Source organism: Pteropus medius, unplaced genomic scaffold (assembly GCF_902729225.1).
Source record: "Pteropus medius unplaced genomic scaffold, Ma_sr-lr_union100, whole genome shotgun sequence".
NCBI classification, from domain to species: Eukaryota; Metazoa; Chordata; class Mammalia; order Chiroptera; family Pteropodidae; genus Pteropus; species Pteropus medius.
The window spans coordinates 15917992-15938991 of NW_024351729.1; the positions used below are offsets into that span (position 1 = coordinate 15917992).

Genomic DNA, 21000 nt, shown 5'->3' on the forward strand with positions numbered 1-21000 from the left:
CCCTTGGAACATATGATTGCCCATATAATCATCTTCTTTCTTCCATTGGGAGCAGGGTCTCTCTTGTGATACCTCCATGCCAAAGGTCCCGCTACGCCACCTACTTTGATGTTGCTGTTCTTCGCTGCCTACTCCAACCCCACTGGTCTGAGGAAGGCACTCAGTGGTCTCTGATGTACTATCTACAAAGGCTGCGACACATGTTGGAAGAGAAGCCAGAAAAGCCCCCAGAGCCAGATGTTCCTCTCTTGCCCAGACCCAGGAGTAGCTCAATGGTGGCAGCAGCTCCCTCACTAGTGAACACCCATAAAACCCAAGTAAGAGAAACTCAGTCCATTGTCATTTGAATCAACAGCTTTGGTCATAACAGAGTCTCTTTTTCTCCTGTGCATCCAGTTCTTACTTATTCCAGTGCTGACTATTTGGCTAATGGGTTACTCTGATGCTGTCTTTTACTGCTAGACCATTTTGCTGCTCTTTAGCATTTAATTTACTGTTCACGGAAGTGCTACGTAAATGCTTTTTGCACACACTAATCTAGAGTAAGCCTCTGTTGATACAGATAAATGGAATATTCGGTTTTAGATAATCAAGGTACTACTAAAAAGAGAGTTCTCACATATTATCTGTTGATTTCATAAAATGTGTGGCACTAGTGTTTTACTAAACACGATTTAACCTCTTTCGCATAACTCATAATTATTCAGTGCCTCAATGTCATCGTTAGGAATATTGGTTTTTTTTATATATAGTCTTTCTATGTATTATTGATAAATGGAGTAATAAACTGAATGTATAATGATGTGATGACATCCCCCTGAAAATTACTTTTTGATCAATTAATGTCCTAATTTCAGCTTGAACATTTTTTCCCTGCTTTCTCATAAACACCATATGTTGAATACGCAGAGAAAAATGTGATTTGTGGTGTGTTAGAATTGTTTGGGTTTACTTCAGCATGAACTGGCTGTGTCTGAGAAGCATCTGCATATTTTGAAAATAAACATGAGCAATACAATATCAAAGTAAAGTCATATACTGTTTTAGTAGTAGATGATTTTGGTGTATTATTAGATGGTAAACCATTTTTTTTAATAAAAAGAGAAAAAGAAATAGCTATCTCCTGCCTATTTTCTTAGTGTTTCTGAATCTAGAGCTTCATGGTCTCACTGTTGAAAACTCCAAATAGAAGTTACAATTAACAGAAAATATGTCTCCTCAGTAGCAGGATTTGGATTCTAAAAGTCTGGATATAATTTAAATACATCATAGATATCAAAACAGTAGACATATTTCTATTAAACATTTGGTATCTCAATAAGAAAAGTATTTGGATGCAAAGCCCTAAGTCCTTGATCATTAAGTCTTCCTTTATTATTGTCTATTGAGGATCTCACCATGAAATGTAATGAAGAGGAAAAATCTCTCAGTTCTGAGGCCTTTTCCAAGGTTTCATTGACCAATCTGCGTAGGTCTGCTGTCCCAGATCTTTCTTCAGACCTTGGCATGAACATTTTTAAGAAGGTGAGTAGAGCCATTTAAGCTTTTTATATTTTGGTTAAAAAAAAAAAAAAAGTGGGGCATGAGGTGCTTCTGATTGTGTTGTAGTATAGAAAAAGGACCTCAGGAAACAGAAGTCAGTTCTCAGTTGTAACACTGGCTTGCAGCTTGACCTTGTACAAGTCCCTCTGTGTGCATGAGTGCACTGACCATTCTAAATGTTCCATGGAGTTGTTACAAAGCATGAGCTTTCAGAAGTGTGACGATGGATATATTGTAGTAGCAATGATAGTTATATACAATTGTATGGTTCATCTCATTTTATCAAGCACTTTATATAAATACTTCTCATTTAATCCAATGAGATCCTTATTCTGCCCATTTTGCACTTAAGAAACCAAGTCTTACAGCATAAAGTTCTCAGAGTGGTGAGATCATCATGAAACACTTATTCTTGAAGTCATTTCTGTTTAAAGACAACAAACAAACCAAGCTCTGTTAATAAAGTATAAAATCCTTGTAACAGACTACTAGATTTACTACTGTCATAACTTTCTTTGTGAATAAGTCACAGTGTAGGTATCCATTCAACAAAAATTTATTGAGCATCTATGAGGAGCTAGAATCCTGAAGATGGGAAGTTACAGGTGGCATCTTTAGCATGAAAGTTTAAGAACATACACTTGATCAAGGTTCAAATTCTAGCTCTGCCACTTTCAGTTTGTGTGATACTGACCAAATGATATGTAACAGTTTTTGAAATCAGCAGTCCCCAACTTTTTTGGCACCAGGGACCGGTGCTCTTGTGAGAATCTAATGCCTGATGATCTGAGGTGGAGCTGAGGCAGTGATGCTAGGTCTGGGAAGCGGCTGCAAATACAGATGAAGCTTGGCTCGCTTGCCTGCACTCACTCCTGTGCAGCCTGGTTCCTAACAGGGGGCTGGGGACCCCTGTTCTAAATTATATGTATGGTTTTCAAAAGCATGTATCAGTTTCTTCATCTGTAAATTGGGTACATATTATACTTAGCTTAAAATGTGATGAGAATTAAGTGAGATGAAGGAAAGAAGGAAGAGATGGAGAAAAAGAAGAAAGAATGAAACCAAGCCTTAGAAACTTTAGGTAGTTTGTGAAAGGTGGAATCCAAACTCAAAACTAGATCTTCTAGCTAAATTGTTCATGCTCTTATGAAGCTACCACTCCACCTCTCTTTTTAAATAAGTATATAGAGTTAATCAAATCAAAAATAATGTAAAGAATAATATATGTGTGATGGCTTTATTTTCTATTTTTCAAAATGGTTATGTTGATGAAAGGCACAGAACATACTATCGACTTATCTATGAGCTCGGGGTATTGCTAAGGAAGAAGCCATGTCTACCTTCATTGATAATGCAATAACAGGCAGTGGCCATAGTTTTCCTATCAATCAGTAGTGACTGCTCATGAGAATCTCTCAGGAGCTTTTAAATATTCAAGTGCCTAGGCCTGATCCCAGACCAGGTAAGTCATAATTGCTGAAGGTTAGGCCTGGACATTGGTCTATTTTAAAAGCTTCCCAAACATTTCTAAATTCTTATTTATACTGGCACTTGAACTTGTTTGACTAGTAAGAGTAATAGGTTTGTACCAATGCATGCTTTATATCCTCTTTGACTCTTCTTATGACCAGCACCACACATTTGACGTTGTTTGGCTGAAACAATCAATCTCAATTTTGAAAAACAGAACAGAAAATACTGGCTGATCCATATGGTGACTCTAGAATCCTATACTCTAACCTAGTGGTTCTCAAATTTTACCATGCATCAGAATCACCTACAGGGTTAATTAAAACACACACTGCTGAGCCTCACCTTCTGAGTTTCTGACCTAGTATGTCTGGAGTTGAACTTGAGAATTTGCATTTCTTAACCATTTCTCAGCTGATGCTGATGCCGCTGGTCCAGGGACACACTTTGAGAACCACTGCGCTAACCCAAACCAGTAGAAAGACCCAGGGACTATGTTACTTTTTACTTTGTTTCTTTTACTCTTGTAACATTTATTGTAGAAATTTCTCCAATCTCTATTGCATGATATTAAGTGACTTTCTGGCTCTCCTTTTCCTGGAACATTTCCTGTATTTTATTGCAGATCATGGAACGCTTTGAAAAGCAAACTGTAACCTCTCCTTTGCCCCATGCCTAACTCTTCATTTCTCATCCTCATAGTTCAAGAGCCGCAAAGAAGACCGAGAAAGGAAAGGCTCCATCCCGTTCCACCACACGGGGAAGAGAAGGCCGCGAAGAATGGGAGTGCCATTCTTGCTTCACGAGGATCATCTGGATGTGTCTCCGACCCGCAGCACATTCTCCTTTGGAAGTTTCTCTGGACTTGGAGAAGACAGGAGAGGCATTGAAAAAGGAGGCTGGCAAACCACCATTTTAGGTGACCACAGGGACCTTCCAAAGTAGAGCAGAGCTTGAGCGACCTGTTTAGTAATCTGGATCTAGGGCTTCTGGGAAAATCTAGATCTTTCTAGAACACTTTAGTCAAAAAATTTGGGCCCCAAAGCTAGCTTCCCAGTACAAAATCATGCTGTGTCTTCATAACCAAAGAAATGCAGATAATTGAATTAATCATTCAAGAATCCTGTATAATTAAACAAGTAATGGCCTTATTACCTATTCTAGACATGGAAACATAGCCTTAGAGGGTCATGCGCCTTAAATTTCGTTGTAAATCCAAAGATGGACTTTTATTTAACTTGAATGCTAAAAAGGGAAGATTAAAGAAAAGAAAAAGGAGCTTATTTTTTTCTTTCTGGGTGGCATATTTAAAAGGCTAGCTTTGAAAATTAAGAGCTGACAGCTAGCAGGGGCCCAGCAGATGGTTTCTGACATTTGGCTTAGATTGGGGGCTGACCTTATCACAGGCAACTTCATCAATCATCTTGACCCTGAGTAGTCCCAAGGCAAGTTCAATTCCTGCTATTTTGCTGTGCCTCTCACTCTCACTGCTGTCCCTTGGAAAGACAAAATCTTGGCAGAGCATCTTTCCGATTTTAAAACTCTCTTGTGTTGCTCTTGTCAATCTCAGGGAAATTTACCCGGCGGGGCAGTTCAGATGCAGCCACTGAGATGGAGAGCTTGAGTGCCAGGCACTCGCATTCCCATCACACCCTGGTGAGTGACCTGCCGGACCACTCCAACAGCCATGGAGAAAATACCATCAAGGAAGGTGGGTCGGAGGTGGCACCTGCAGGCGGGAGTTCAGGTTCCTTTTCCTGTTTCCTGTATTTACTCCACGTTACGTTTTTTCATTGTAATCTGGCTCTTTGTGCTTTTTGAAAACTTGCATTCATCTATTATATTGTCTGGTAATTTACTTGTGAGCCATTCTTAGAATTCCCTTAGTAGTAAGAACTATTGCAGCACATTAGGAACCCCATACCTCTCAGAGGGACAGCAAGGACAAGCCATTTATATTTGTTTTCAAAGATCATAGACCCACAGGTCTAGACAAGATTTGAAGGACAGCTAGATCCAGGACTTCATTCCCCTCTATGATGGCCCTCTGAAGGGCTTGTCCACCTTCAGGAGGAATGTCACTGTCTTTCGAAGCCACTAATTCCCCTTTCAGACAGTTCGTATTTCAGATAAGTGCCACATGTGCCTTATGTGAGCAAACTTGTGTCCCTAGGTGGAATCCAGATCTGTTCTTAATTCTGTGCTCTTAACCTATGAGCATAATTTAATCCTTCTTTTCCCTGGACTGTATTTCAAGTATTTGATGACATCTCCTAGTTAATCACAGATTTATGTTCCATTACTCTAAAGCAAAGAAGAAAAAGCATCCTTCCTCTTAGTTGTTGTTTAAATATACTAAATAAAACCAAATAGTTTAACGGCCATAAACTTGTAGGGAAATACTTTAGTTAAACCAATTTAACTATATTAATAGGTCTGTCATCTAACAGTGGATAAAATCCACTTATTAGACAAGAGTTAAATTCTAGCCTGGGTTTTAAGGAAGTCACCTGGAATTCATATTTTTCTATAATTTTCACTATCTTATATTTATTACATGGTCATAACACCTGTGGCAGTTCCATGGGAGTTTAGAATAGCTCTGAGATTAGAAGTCACATATCCGCAAAAGCTACAGCTGTAATTGTGGTCATGATTTAAATAACAGTCCAACTGTCTGACGTAATGTCCCAGGTTAACATGGAGAAAACTAAGACTCTGCTTTTTTTTTATTAGTGCGATCCCAGATCTCTACCATCACAGTTGCAACCTTCAATACCACACTGGCATCATTTAATGTAGGCTACGCAGACTTTTTCAATGAGCATATGAGGAAGCTCTGCAACCAGGTACCTATTCCAGAGATGCCACATGAACCCCTGGCGTGTGCAAACCTGCCTAGAAGCCTCACAGACTCCTGCATAAACTACAGCTACTTGGAGGACACAGAACATATTGATGGGACCAATAACTTTGTCCACAAAAATGGCATGCTGGATCTTTCTGTAAGGAACAAGAATTTTTATTACTGAAGTTTGAGAGATATTGACTCTTTGGTCCAGTTTTAGCAGTGTTTGGTAAAATAGGTATATAGATTCTCAGAAACATTGAACCTTAAAGTGAAAAAGCTACCCATATAAAAAATTTCACAAATGTGTCAGCCATTTTAGATGCACCGTTCCCTTCTTGCAAGCATTACATTAGATTTGATCTGATCTCAGAATATTTTTATAATCCAAAACATTAGTGAATCCTGATTATACACATATAAATATATATAAATGTGAGTGTGTTTGCTAAGTCCCCTTTTTTCTACAATGAGAGTAAAGAATTCTGTTTACTTTCTTTTAATATAAAGCAATATGACTATAAACCTCCTGTGTAGCAAGAGAATGTGACAGAAGTCCAATAAAAGATTTGACTTATATTCGCAAGAATGCCTGTCTTGATTATAGTTATTAGCAAATGAAAGGGTTGTTACATTTTACAATTATGTTTCATAAATTTTTTTATTTTGCATTAATGAACCTGGCTCAGCAAATAATTTGAAATGTTAAAATCAAAAAGGACACAATTTAAGTATGCAAATATTTAGCATTTAGAATTGAAGTGTAAATAATGACACAATTGTGAATGCATAAATGTCCCTCTATTATGTGTGTAGGGAAGTCATTTTTTGCTTTATCTATTATTGGTGGACAATGAAAGGCAAAGGATTAAATAGTTTGATTTAAAAAGCAATTGAACAAGTTTCCATTTGGGCAAATAATTACGCTCCATTAATTCGTTATGCTTTAATATCCTGATTAACTGTCTATATCATGCTAAGTTTTAATATATATATGCATTTTTAATTCATTGGGTGGTTTTTATCCTCTATTAAGCACATACATAAGGTCTCAAACCAACTTAGATAGGAACATCTGAAAATTACCTGAATTATTTATACTCAAGCACACAGAACATCCTAAAGGAAATGGGTTAAACAGAGAAACCAAATCTATTTAGGAAGAGACAATCCAGGTAACTTAATCACCTCTGTTTATTTCTGTCTTCCCCTAGGTGGTTCTGAAGGCTGTTTATCTTGTCCTTAACCATGACATCAGCTCTCGCATCTGTGACGTGGCACTGAACATTGTCGAATGCTTGCTTCAACTTGGTGTGGTGCCCTGTGTAGAAAAGAACAGAAAGAAGAGTGAAAACAAGGAAAATGAGACTATGGAAAAAAGACCAAGTGAGGGAACTTTCCAGTTCAAAGGAGTATCTGGAAGTTCCACCTGTGGATTTGGGGGCCCTTCAGTTAGTGGAGCTGGAGATGGTGGAGGAGACGAAGGAGGAGGTGGAGACGGAGGAGGTGGAGGAGGGGATGGAGGAGGTGATGGAGGAGGAGGTGGAGGTGGCCCGTATGAGAAGAATGATAAGAACCAAGAGAAGGTATGACTGAACGCCTTCTGTATCCTCATAAAATGTTGCCCCTGATTACTTTCCAGTGTGTCCTTTTCAGCATCTTGTTGGCTCAGAACAACTAGTCACTAGAGCAAGAAACTGGTGAGTCAAGAAATCTTTTCATTAGGTCCTCAGCAGGCATTAGTAGAAAGAGACGAAACTATATTCTAAATTCAAAAACCGTTGCCATCGAAGCAATGTTAGGGCTAATTCCCTAGTCATGTTACTTCTGCAGGAGAACATTTCAGATACACTGCATTATGATAACTCTCAGTCTGCCATCGAGGATAGCCTCTTTCAAGGTCTGACCAACTGAGTAGTGTTTAGTCTTCTCAGACTGAACATAGATTAAGTGGCTTAGATAACAGAAGTTTGTTTCTCAGTCTGGAGTTTGGGAAGTCAAGGATCTAGGTGCCAGCAAGGGAGGCTTTATTCTGAGACCTCCTCTCTTGGCTTTTTGGTGGCTGCCACCTCACTGTGTGCTAGCATGGTGTCTTTTTCTTGTATGCGCACAGAGAGGAAACAAACTTTTTCATTTCTTTTCTCATTAGGACACTAATCTCACTGCACTTAACATCAAGAATTAGCTTTCTCCTTTAGTTTGGGTTTTAAATAAGAAATACCACAGCTTAAATTCATATAACTTACACTGATTTCATTATGGGGTTTTAGTGGAAAATGCTGTTAAGAAATTGAAATCAACAAGAGATTTTAATCTCTAACAGATGACATATTAGATTAAGTGTTTACAAGTGTAAGATTACCCTGTGCAGAGTTCTACCATCTACATATTATCTAATCTATGAATTGTCCTTTTTTTCTTATAGAGTATGAGTTTTTTACATCTGAATAGGTGTTGCAGTATTCCTTTCTCTTTTATTTATTCTCCATCTCTTTCCAGTCCCATTTAATGCATGTTTAATGTGCATTCTTCATCTCGCGTATTTCTATCTTCCCAATATTCTTGGACTCTGATCCAAATATTCCTGCCCCACTAGTCTCAGGTTCCTGAACCTTTTCTTTAGGATTTTCTTCTTCTGCCTTAATCATATATACATTGTTTTCCCATTCTAATAGTATCTTCTGGTACTTAAGATTCCCAACTCTTTAGCCCCTCATACATCACTGATAACAATCCGAGGATCTTCATATCTTACTTTAGTTGAAAATTATCTAAATGATGGTATAGATCACAAGAGATTTAATCTTGGATTCTAAGATCTAAGAGATCATTCAGTCAGCAATTATGTAGAAATCAGCAAACAAATACAAGTTCTAAGGACCAAATTTATAAATATAGCAAATAGTGAAGTTCCATTTTTTACCTATCAAGCTAGGTCACCTAATTTCTTATTGAAGACCTGCAAGTCTCATGACTATCTAAAATGTAGGTGTTATACTAGATGCATGAGAATGTAAGTGTTATTTTGACCAAAGTTCTCACTTTTGATTAGTATGGGAATTTTAAGTCAGGTTATATGTTCTTCAAAACAGCCACCAATAGATAAGTATTTTGCAATTAGTTCTGCAAAATAATATTCTTTGTAGTGCAAAAAATTTATAAAATAAAACCTGACTGTAGGTTAAGTGCATAGTATTTGTAATTTACACAGGACTGTACTTTCCCAAACCCATCTGTTATTTTCAGTGGAATTGAGGGGTTTATCTAATTTTGCAACCTGCTTAATACCAGAAGCATGGGGAATTGATTAATTCGAAAAAGAAGATCTAATTTCTATTTCTATATTTGCCACTGACTGGTATTGAGACTGAAATGTTATTTAATATCTCTCCTGACTTTTGCCTGTAGCTTGCTTGATACATCTTTCTGAATGTCATCTGTGAGAGGAAACTAAATCCCAAGGACATATGAAAATCTGAAAAGATACAAGCCTGAATAGATATTTACAAAGAGCTTTTGGAGCTAGGTTTTTATTTTAAAGGACCACATAATAATCTCAAAATGTATGTTAACCCATCTTCCAAATCAGCCTTACCCACATTGATCATTTCTGAGGCATTGCTGCCTCTGGCTGTGCAGTCCGTGGACTACACAGAGGCTCTGACTAAGGGGATCAGTAAGGACTGAACTCCAGTTCAAACTCTGCTCACTGAGCTGTTTACCCAAGGGCTGCATTCACTTATAGCAGCGGTCCCCAACCTTTTTGGCACCAGGGACCGGTGCTTCTATGAGAATCTAATGCCTCATGATCTGAGGTGGAACTCAAGTGGTGATGCTAGTGCTGGGGAGCGGCTGCAAATACAGACGAAACGTTGCTTGCTCGCCTGTTGCTGACGCTGACCTTCTGCTGTGTGGCCTGGTTTCTAACAGGCCACGGACCAGTACAAGTCCACAGCCCAGGGGTTGGAGACCCCTGACTTAGAGGGATTACCTTTTCCTGGTTCATCCACCCAAAGGAGTGCCTTTTCTAATTTGCACAAAGTTACCCTGAAGGATAGCAGTGCTTCATATCTGGAAATAATAATTAACACTTGTTTGCTATTATTATGTGTCTTACATGTGTTGACTCATTTGATTCTCATAAGGTAGGTATTATTATAATTCCCATTTTGTAGGGCACAGAGTGGTTATGTAACTTGCCCAAGGTTATGGAACTAAGATTTGAATCCAAACTAAAACATTTTTGAATTGGTACATATAAACATAAGAATTAATGGATGGACAAATAGGTAAGTCAATAGATCGATAGGTCGATAGATCGCTAGATCAACAGATAGATAGATGATAGATAGATAGATGCCTCTTGATAAGTTTGAGTCTTCCATTTGCAACCATCTGAGCTATATAGTTCTTATTAAAAAGAGTCAGATGTGGAGATATCTGTATAAGAGGTTTCCCGAGGTGTCTTCTCAAGATCAACATCTGTGAGGTAGAAGAAAAACAGGATGGGGCAAAGGGAGAAGTTGGACCTCAATGTAGTTGTAACAGAGACCTCAGCCCATTATCACAGAGGGAGCTTTGGAGCTAGGGTGGCTTATCGAAATAGTCCCCAAGTGAAGTAAGGGAGACCACCTTTACACCCCCCACCCTCTTTATACCCTTGACCAGTCATTGGAAGCAGACTGCTTCTGGAAAGAGAGCATAACCTTGGATGAGGCAGCTTTCTTTAGCTAAGGACAATGCCTGGAGAGGAACTCAGCTCGGAGTTGTCAGCCATCAACAATTCCAGCAGCTCAGAGAATGTATGCTTCTGTCCTGAAGGGGGCATTTCTGGGGTCCAGCACCGTATTCACTACATGAGCCCATAGATTAGAAAAGGAGGACCAACTACATAACATTAGGGGAGGAAAAAGTCTACCTTATTACATTATGATACTGGTTGCCTAGATAAATCCCTATCTCTTTCACACCCTACCCACATCTGAGCATGTGTGTGGTCCCAAAGTTTACATGTAAACTTGATCATATGGTTATGGAAAAGCCCTCCACAATTTACAGCGCAATTCTTATCTATTATTTAATTTGCTCTGCACAGTCAACCAATGAAGTAGGAAGGGAAGCTGTTAGGATCTTCAGTTCACAGGTCAGGAAAGTAAAGCAAAGGGAGATTAATTAATTTATTTAACATCATATGCAATTAATGAACAGGAGGTGGAATCTCAAGTCCATGGTGTATGTGCTAACAGCAGAATGTAGTTAGAGGGACTGATGAAGGTTGAAGCTTCCCATAGGTATTGGCACTCCCACACTAAGATTTGCATCTTTCCTTAGCAACAGCTTCCTTACGCTTCTTTGGAAATAATTCAAGAAAGTTCATTTTTCTGGAAGCTGTGTTTCCCACTAACTATAAGGATTAAATGGGGCAAAAGAAAGATGGTAGTTCTCATCCAAAAAGGAGGTCTTCCTATTTGGCTTCAAAAGAAGAATCAAGTTGAATGTTTTTAAATATCTTTATATTCTTAACTTACTGTGCATGAGTATTAAAATATTATGAAATTACAAGATCAGAAAAATCCTTTGAAAAAATTGCCATGGGATTTCAAAGTTCCAGACTTGGATCAATTCCAGAAATTTAGCAATAGTCCTTGCCTGGTGGTACTATCAGAAGCCTACTGATGAGGGTAGCTTCTGGGGAAAGCTTTTTGTCTTCATCACTCATAGTCCCCACTGTCTTTCTCTAACACTCTTTCTAATAGTCTGTCAAGGATATGAAATTATATCTTCTAATAAAGAAGTCCGTGTTCATATCCATTAGTCCTAGAGGGTGTTCAAAATGCATAGATATTTTTCTTTCTTTTAAATCAATCATGTTCTAGATTTTAGGAAAGTTAGCTTGCTTGTTGAGGTGTTGACAGTTCATTTCCCAAATTGCAAGTGTTCACTCTAAAACAAATAAACCTGCTTTAATCATAAAATAAAATCTTAGTAGCAAAAGGATCTTAGTAACTAAGTATACAGACTTCTCTTTCTTTCTCGTTTGTGGGTACTAGGATGAAAGTACACCTGTAAGCAACCATAGGCTTGCTCTAACTATGCTCATCAAAATAGTGAAGTCTTTGGGATGTGCCTATGGTTGCGGGGAAGGACACCGAGGGCTCTCTGGCGATCGTCTGAGACACCAGGTATTCCGAGAGAATGTAAGAGAATTAAAGTAGATTCCATTTCCTCTCCCTCTTCCCTCCCTCCAATTTAGAAACGAGTCCTTTGACAATGAGGGTCAATGTTCCTTGAAAAATACTGTATTTCATAGGGGTAATTAATGCTGTCTTGGTGTGGGAGGATTCCCACAAGATATCTCAAGACGTCTAAAACCCAGGCCCAGGAAAGCTTAATTGGAAAAACATTTCTGTTTCCTGCCTAGGGCAGGTCAACTCCCATTTGGCGAAAGGGTGTATAATTGGAATGCATGGATTGTAGTTTGCAAAAACTTTGCAAAGATGAATACATTTAGCAAGCTTCCAATGGTCTGTGACAAATGACTTTTTAATCACCTGCCTGGGTACTATAGAAGCATATTTTATATTGAAGAAAGGAGTCAAAGTTTAGGACTCAGTTTGTTTTTACATAGATATGGAAAATGGCCCTTATTGGGACAAAACAGGACTATAAAAGTAGCCAGTCATGTTCTGGTTGCTTTCTTTGAGAATGAACCTTGACTTCTAAATATTTGAGATCACGTCCCTTTGAGCTGTGTGAAACTTGAAACTCTGCACTTGGAATTCCAAAGCATAATTCCGTAGTGGAACATGGTCACATACCAGCTCATTTTCGTTTGCCTCAGCTGATTGTTCCTTTTCCCTTCACGCTTGAGCAATAACTTATCCCTATAGCAAGTCTGAGCTGGTACCATTGCCTCATATGTATGTTCGAATTGAAATAATAAGAAAATTTTCACATAAAAATAAGGATTTGATGCAAATCTGAGTCCAGGAAACCATTGGCATATCTTGGCAGAGTTTTAGGCTCATATCAAAATCTAATGCCAGCTCGTTTTTTCTTGGTATTAGGTTTTGTTGTGAAATGTTCGCACAACATTAGCATGCTGTGTTTCTTTCTTAATCTATCATCTAGCTACCTATCCATCTATCTATTCTTTCTTTTGTATTCTATCATGTTGTATTATATTAGTTTATTTTATGTATATGGGGGTTATATTCACAGTAATTAACTTGTAAATTATACACCTTGAAAACTTCAACCACAATCTAGATTTTGAGGCCAAAGTTAAGTAAATCAAAGTAATAATAAGACAATAGAAACTCGATATTGCCCCATCTTTGCATATGTGTATATGATTTTTAATCTTCGATTTTTAATTCTATCCCAATATAAATGAATACCTTAAAGGCTGAAACCATATCATTCCTCATACAGAAAGCCAATTCTGTGAAATAAATTACTAAGATACAATAAGAGGTGTCATGCATTAGTTGGAGGTATAAACAGGCTCTGACACCAGAACCTATTTTTCTATACTTGTAGAAGGTTGAGCTAATTGGATCAGGAGCCACTTGAGAGGCTATTGTTACTCCTTAGTCCAACTATGCTTTCCTTTCCAAGAATACTGAATATTTCCAGCAGGATGTCAAGAGAGTTTTCTACCTGCCTTCTCAGCTTTGTTGACATATGGCAACTTGTCCAGTATCTTGTAGCCCAGTTTAATACTCATTATAAGGATTACATGTACTTATCCATGCTCAGTAAATATATTTTCCAAGAGATATATATTTGAGAAATTTTCCCTGGGAATATCTAATTCAAGAAGCTAGGTATTTCCAGATTTGTAAAACATTGAATTTTTAGAAGTTACTTAACTTTTAAAAGTTAAGACTATTTTTTACTTCTACCAGATCAGGTAGAAGATTACCGTAATGATATTCACCAAAGTACCTAGCAGCTCTAACATGTGCTTCTTAGATTAATCTAATCATTACCTGATAGTCCCCAATTATTAAAAGGAATTTCACTCTTTAACAGTTTTATCTCTTGGAGATGTTTAGAATATATATTCAGAATAAAAATACTAAAGGTTTAATATTCTGATTCTTGCTTAAACTTCTCATTGAGCTCATTCAGATATTCTAATAGCCCCTAACATAGCTTTGAAACTATGCCTTTTTTTGGTGTATTTTATAGAAAAGTTGGGATAATTTGTACTTTAGGGCTTTCCAACTCAGCATTTTAAGGTGCTTTGTAAATATTACAATGAAGATCGTCACAAATTCTTTATGAAATGATAATCAAATTCTTCTTCATATATGACATGTTTTATGTAAGTGCTTTGCAAACTTTTATTTTACAGCAAGCAACATTTATTTTGTAAGAAAAAAATGAGCTTGCTTGAGACCTAGAAACCAGTAACCTGTCTGGAATAAAACCCCTCATTTCCCAATGCTGTAGAACCTAGTAAAAGAAGAATGGGGAAAAAAGTCAATCCAGCTGACTTTGTGATACATGGAGAGAGTATAACAAAGTCAGAGCATGAAGCCTATTGCTAATTTAGAGTTTCAGCCTTTTAGAACTCATCTGTTTCCTCTCATGATTTCCAAGAACCTTTCTCTGGGCCTTAATTTGTCAAAATGATGATGTAACTTAAATTTTCTTCTGTGATATTTCTCTCTATGGTAAGAAGAGGCCCAGGAGCCTCCCTTATGGTCTCAGGTGGTATCAGTGCATTCTGTCTATGACCTTCCACAGACAATGATTATGGCTTAATTTGTTCCGATGGTGGGGATTATCCTCTTTCCCTTTGCCATATGACAGAATTATTTGCTGGATCATAAGAAGAAATATAATTTTGAGTAGCAGGGCCTAGCCAGTGGTCACTTGTTTTTCATATCCATAAGGCCAACTTTTATTTAAATACCAAACTTTCACATTCAAATACAGGCACATAAATAAACAAACTAGACTTGCCTTTATTTTAAGCCTCTTTCATGTTTCAAGGTTCTTTTCCTCCTGGCCATGTAAGAGGACACTGGTTATCCACTCCCTATATCCCTGTCACCCCCCTTTCATTAAATCTACTTAAGTTCACAGTAGCTGAGCATGGGAATGGCGTGATTCTTCCCATTGCACAAAGCTTTGAGGTTTCCTAAACCCAGATTCCCAATCTTATCACCTACCTAAATATTATACTTTGAGCCTTTTTCAATGAGATCTTAAAATCTTGATCTTGGTGGAAATACTGAACTTTTTCTGGCATTAGCATTAAACCTTAGCTTTGGGTTTTTCTTGGAGCAGCCCTTCTCAAAGTAAACCCCTTTGGACTGCTCAGCCTGTCTCTGTCCACTTCTTACTCAGCTAAGAGGGACTAGCAGGGATGGCCAGCACCAGCCAGCAGAGATGGATGGAAGCCTTTGCCTTCTGAAGGCTTCTGTCTCAGGCTAATGGGTATCCCTAGCTTAAGCTGGTACCTGTGACTTTTTCACTTTTCTTCCTTCATTGCAGGCCCAGAACTGCCTCACTAAGCTATACAAGCTAGATAAGATGCAGTTCCGACAGACCATGAGGGACTATGTGAACAAGGACTCTCTTAATAATGTAGTGGACTTCTTGCATGCTTTGCTAGGATTCTGTATGGAGCCCGTCACTGACAGTAAGTAAAACTGCACTAAGGTCTAGGGGTGAGATGAAGCAGGTAGCATTGCAGAGGCACACTAAATTCATGGGGATAAAATTTAGAGAAAGAGATTTGTGTGTGTGTGTGTGTGTGTCTGTCTGTGTGTGTGTGTGTATTTGTATGTAACAGTATATAAGCAAGAGAAGCTTGTACGTCATCTTTGATGACATGTTTTGAAGCCTTTTTAAGGACAACTTACCTTAGCAAATGGGAATTCAATAAAGCTGTGGCATTCTCACCATTGGCCCCTATATCCTTACACTACCATGCCTCTCCCTCTCATCTGCCCTTCTGTTGTTAGACTACTGAGGCAGAGATCAAGGAACAAGGGAATATATTCATTCGCCAAATATAAAATGAATACCTATTATGTGTTAGCCACAGTGCTTGGAGATCTTTTTTCTACAAAATAAAACAGACAAGAAAAATATATATATAAACATAATAGTAACACAATTTTGATATATACATATATGCATACATATATACTGATTTAAAAAAAAACAGGCAAAATAGATTTATAGACAGGCCCACAATATTTAATTTATATTTTAACTTCATGGCTTTAAAGAATCTCTGGTATAGAGATCTGTGTTATCAGGGGAGACCAGTGAATACCAGTTGCATCCATAATAAACCAAACACCTTAATACCACTTGATTGCAAATGCAGTAATGAAATAAAAGTGATGCGTGAAGCCTGAGTTGAGTAAAATATACATTTAATTAGAGCCTGGGAAGAAATACCTTCTTAGTACAGGCTTTGTTTAGATAATACATGTGTGGTAGTTATTGATCGATTTATAATAAAGATATATTTGATGGATTTAGAAGCAGTTTTCCTGTTTGTATCCCAGGCTTTATCGTTTGGTTTTCACATTAAAAGAAATATTGTTTCTCTATAGAACCCCTGAAATAATGTACGTTATCAAATTTATTTTAAGCCAAGCACGTTACAAACTAAAAGAACAATGAAATGAGAATTGTGGTTGAATTACTGCAAAATAAATTATTGATTACAAACTATTTTTTCCTCTTTTTTAAGCTATTGGAGATAGAAACTATAAGCATAGACGAAAACATTTCTTTCTCTAATGTAAAATCTAGAGATCATCCTTGCCAACTGACACAAAGTGAGAGGTTGATAATAAATTGTATTACTTTAAGGTGATTAATTCCTACTGAGATTCTTGAGAAGTGCAAGGGGTCACAGTGAATCAGCGAGCCAGACACACAGGTCCTTATCTGATCAGTCTTGGAATTTCCCACACCCTGCCCCTACAGTCCATAGGTGGCTCGCAAACCTTGAGGCATATTCTGGAAAGCCCACAGAATACCTAATGTGTTCCCTATGAAAGGTCCCTGGATATGTGAAAAATTGGCATAAAATGCCACGGAGGGTGATGGGCTCAGTTCACTGGCCTTTCACACATGAATGAATTAGAAGGAGGTGGCTCTGAGGAAGGTTGAAGATTTTTCTTCTCTATATATGCCCAAAGACTCTGGAAACAAGAAGCTGCTGAAATTCTTAAGCAGCTCCTATCAGGACTCGGGCTCCTTTTTTTTCAGTGCTGGTGTTACTCCCTCTGCAAGGCCTCCTCTTAGCCTTTTTCTTCCCTCTCCCTGCCCGGCTCACCAGTTGGCCTCACCTCACTCCTCTTCTGACAGATGCCTAACGATTCCGCTGAGAGCCAACATTCCTCAAGTAACTTCTTTCTCTAACGAGGGACCATTTAGTAGATCATTTTTAAAAAATTATTACCTATTTAAAAACTACTCTAGGTCTAAAAGTCTTTCTTAGGTTACAGTTGATTCTCTTTTCTTTGCTAAAATGTATCAATTGAAAGATCCCACAAAGTGGCAGAATATGTCATAGTAAAGACTCTGAAGGAGACTATGAGTTGTTTATCTCTAAGATTTTAAACCAGAGGTATCTTTAATCTTCTTTCAGTATTTCTTGTAACCCTCCACTAATTCCTGGGTGTCAAGTACTTCATTACTTTTTTAAACTGTATAGCTTGATGGAAACATGACCTTTAATTGATGTTTTTGCATTCCAGACAAGGCTGGGTTTGGAAATAACTTCACCACAGTAGACAACAAATCCACAGCCCAAAATGTGGAAGGCATTATCGTCAGCGCCATGTTTAAATCCCTCATCACACGCTGCGCTTCAACTACACATGAATTGCACAGCTCTGAGAATCTGGTGAGAAGCTCACCTCTTCTTCCCACAAGAGTTCTCTGTCTCTGCTCAGAAAAAAAGTTCTCACGTCATGGCTCTGAGAAAGAGAAGTTGATGTCTGAAAGTCTGTACTTTAAAGTTAAAATATCTATTTTCTCAGTGTCACCAGCAATTCACGGTGGAACCTCAGAAACACAGTTCTTCTCCTTGTTACTCGTTATCCTACCTGCAAATTGATTTATCTTATTCTCTGTCTCAGAGGTTCCCTGGTGGTTGGTATAATAGTTGCAAGGTACTTTGAGCCCTTCAGAAGGGAGATGCTAGAGCACAGCATGTTAGCTCACGAAATATTAAAGAACGTTATACACCAAGCATCTTTTGAAACAATACCTACTTTAAAAATTAATGCAAATATTCTGCTAAAATTATTATTTTTTGATTGAATGCTGTAATCTTTTAGCTACTCTTCATAAATGATTATGTTAATTAAACCACTGAAGCCACAAGTGGAGAGAGCCAGGCTATAAAAGGTTAGCGCTTAATTGCTACCAAGGAGATTGTGATTTGGGATACTAAAATGTAGATTAAGGCTGAAAAATCTGACACGAACAGCATTTAGATTTCTCTGAGGAAAAGGAGTAATTCCCTATCTTACCAATTTATTAGATATTGTGACTCCTAAGCAGAAATCAGCCTATTTACACATATGGACACTATCCACTAATCTACCTAAATCAAGGAAATTGTCTTAAGCTATTCTAAACAATTAAAACTATTTACTTAACTTAGATAAGCAGAATAAAACCCTAAACCAAAGGGAATTTAATTTTGCTGGTTGTCAAAGCCACAGTAGCAAGGTATTTGGAGCTTGAGAATAACATGGGCACCATCCATGCATTTGAGTTGGTTATAGAAAGAAGTAATTTGATAAGTTGATTATAATATATGTGAGCTCTTATAAATATTAGTCTATAAACTCAAGTATAGAAAAATACTGCAATTTACTCTGAATCATCTTTAGTTTGACTTTGAACCCCTATTCCACCAGTATGGCTGGAAATTGAACCTTAGTCATTCTTGGGTTTTTCCACTTCACATAGTGAGGCAAAGATTCCCAAGTCTTGGGTAGAATTTAGGGCCTGAGGAGCTCCATGGATTTCACTAAACTCTTCCTTCTGCTTTTCTAAAGATCACGGGCATAATTGTTTCAGTGATCTTAGATTTTGAAACCCAAAGCCATTAAGGTAAGTGTGTTTTAGGCTTCTGTATTCTGCTTTGCCATGAACCTTTCCTAAGAAAAATAATACAACTACCTTCTTAAAGAAGGAAGAGAGAGGGGGAAATGCTGAGTTCAAAGCTTACTATCTCCTCGAAAAAGTCCTGCATATATATTTAAATGTTGAATCCCCAGTGTATTGATTTTAATAGCCCTACATCATCTTAAGTTCATAGTCAAATTCACCTTCAGATGGACATACATATTATTTCTTAATTCTGTCCAGCAAAATGCATCACCCTTGAATATCAGGCTCTGTTGGAAGTGTCTAGAGGACTTAGCATATTTTATCACAATTATGCAGAAAATTTTGAGAAGCTGAAATCTCTGAACAAAATTCTGATTGCCTTTTTTTTGCAGGCATCTCTTCAGAAGTCACTATTAAGAGAGAAAGATTAAAGCTTGGGAATCCAGTGGTTAAAAGTGTAAATTGATGTCTTTCTAATGATACAGCCAACTTTCTGAATATGAAGCATGGTAACAATTCTTTTTCACACTAAGGATGACAGGCAAGGTTCTTGGTAATGTAGCCATAGGAACAATGGAAAGGTGGTATACCATTGGTTTCATCATAGGAAATTGTCTTCCCTTTATGATTTCAGTGCTCATGTAAGCCCAAAGAATTACCTTTACTGCTTCCTATGAAAATTATACAATCACACAACAATCTTTCCTTCCCCACACTTTCCTTCCTGCCTCCGAATAGGGGCTGTACTGTGACATCCGTCAGCTGGTCCAGTTTATCAAAGAGGCTCATGGGAATGTCTTCAGAAGAGTGGCTCTCAGCGCTTTGCTTGATAGTGCTGAGAAGTTGGCACCAGGGAAGAAGGTGGAGGAGAATGAACCAGAACCTAAGCCTGCAAGCAGTAAAAGGTTGGAAGCTTTCTAATTATTACCTTCCCTGCACGGGTGTACAACTCCCATGCAGGGAAGGTGGAACTATCTTACATTAGTGGCATCACTGGTGGTGGTCCAGCTGCAGCTTAGAAAGGAATGAGTTTACATCAAATAAATCCTGTCTCTGTATGAATCAGAGCTCAGTTGATCCTGAACTTTCATACACTTGAACTTCACTTTATTAGCTCTTAATTATATGGTAAAAATTTATCTGTGTTTTAGTCTCTTCTATAGATAACATACATTTTTGTCCAGAAAGGAAAAGCAATTACTGATACCATATCATCCTGTTCAGTAAGTAATATATTTAACACGGCAAAAGACAAATTAGTAAGCCATGTCCTGTTTTTCCTTCTAGTAAACATAAATATATTGTATGCCTATATTATGAGAAATGCCACTTACAAAGATGAAAAGAAACTCCTAAACTTAAAATTCTGCTTGCAGTTAATGGCTGTTTGCAACAACGGTGGTATTCTTAGGCAATAAGGTAGCTAGGTCATGAGTCAAATAGTAGGATATAAATTCCATACCAGCATAGACTCACGGTGACATGGGATTTGCAAGCATGTAGGTTGTCTATGACAGAGTGCTGTGAACTATATGAAGTATTGAGAAGTGGTGTCCTGCTCTGTTGTGACTGGCGGAATGCACCATTTGCATAGGTCAGAGGCGGGAAGCGTTGTGGATAAAGGCCAGGTGTCTTCTGCACCTGAGGAATGTCGCAGCTTCATGTCTGGTCGACCCTCACAGACTCCAGAGCAGTAAGTAGCACTGGTTTTGTCTCTAATGTAGCAGGTTTAGCACTTTCCACCAGATGAAATTCTATTTTCCAAACTGCTGATTGTTTTTCATTTTTTGAACTTTGTCTTTCTTCTGCCCTTTACTTTTCATTCCCGAAGCCACTAATCTCTACAGGCTTAAATCACAGATAATCTCATGCCTACAGTAAGCCTCTGGTATCAGTCTATTTCCATTTTCCTAATGGCAAAATCGAAAGCATCTTGAAATTAGTGCCCCCAGAAAATTTGAGGATTACTGTAGACACCAAATATGTAACTTATTTCTATGCGAGGCTCATTTGCACTAATTCTTCTTTTG

The 21000-nt window shown here is 37.9% G+C and overlaps 1 protein-coding gene across 3 annotated transcripts in view; it reads left to right on the forward strand.

The window, feature by feature from the left end:
• UNC80 (unc-80 subunit of NALCN channel complex) overlaps positions 1–21000 on the forward strand; it is a 185841-nt gene that overhangs the window by 33247 nt on the left and 131594 nt on the right. For 2 of the 3 annotated variants that reach the window (XM_039844657.1, XM_039844658.1), the window contains exons 8-18: positions 56–317; positions 1390–1524; positions 3715–3931; positions 4583–4723; positions 5749–6017; positions 7075–7446; positions 11911–12057; positions 15371–15518; positions 17602–17750; positions 19709–19875; positions 20565–20663. In XM_039844657.1, the coding sequence (XP_039700591.1) occupies positions 56–317; positions 1390–1524; positions 3715–3931; positions 4583–4723; positions 5749–6017; positions 7075–7446; positions 11911–12057; positions 15371–15518; positions 17602–17750; positions 19709–19875; positions 20565–20663 (2106 nt within the window). The remainder of the gene's footprint in view (positions 1–55; positions 318–1389; positions 1525–3714; positions 3932–4582; positions 4724–5748; positions 6018–7074; positions 7447–11910; positions 12058–15370; positions 15519–17601; positions 17751–19708; positions 19876–20564; positions 20664–21000) is intronic. The other variant, XM_039844660.1, reaches the window with a different exon arrangement.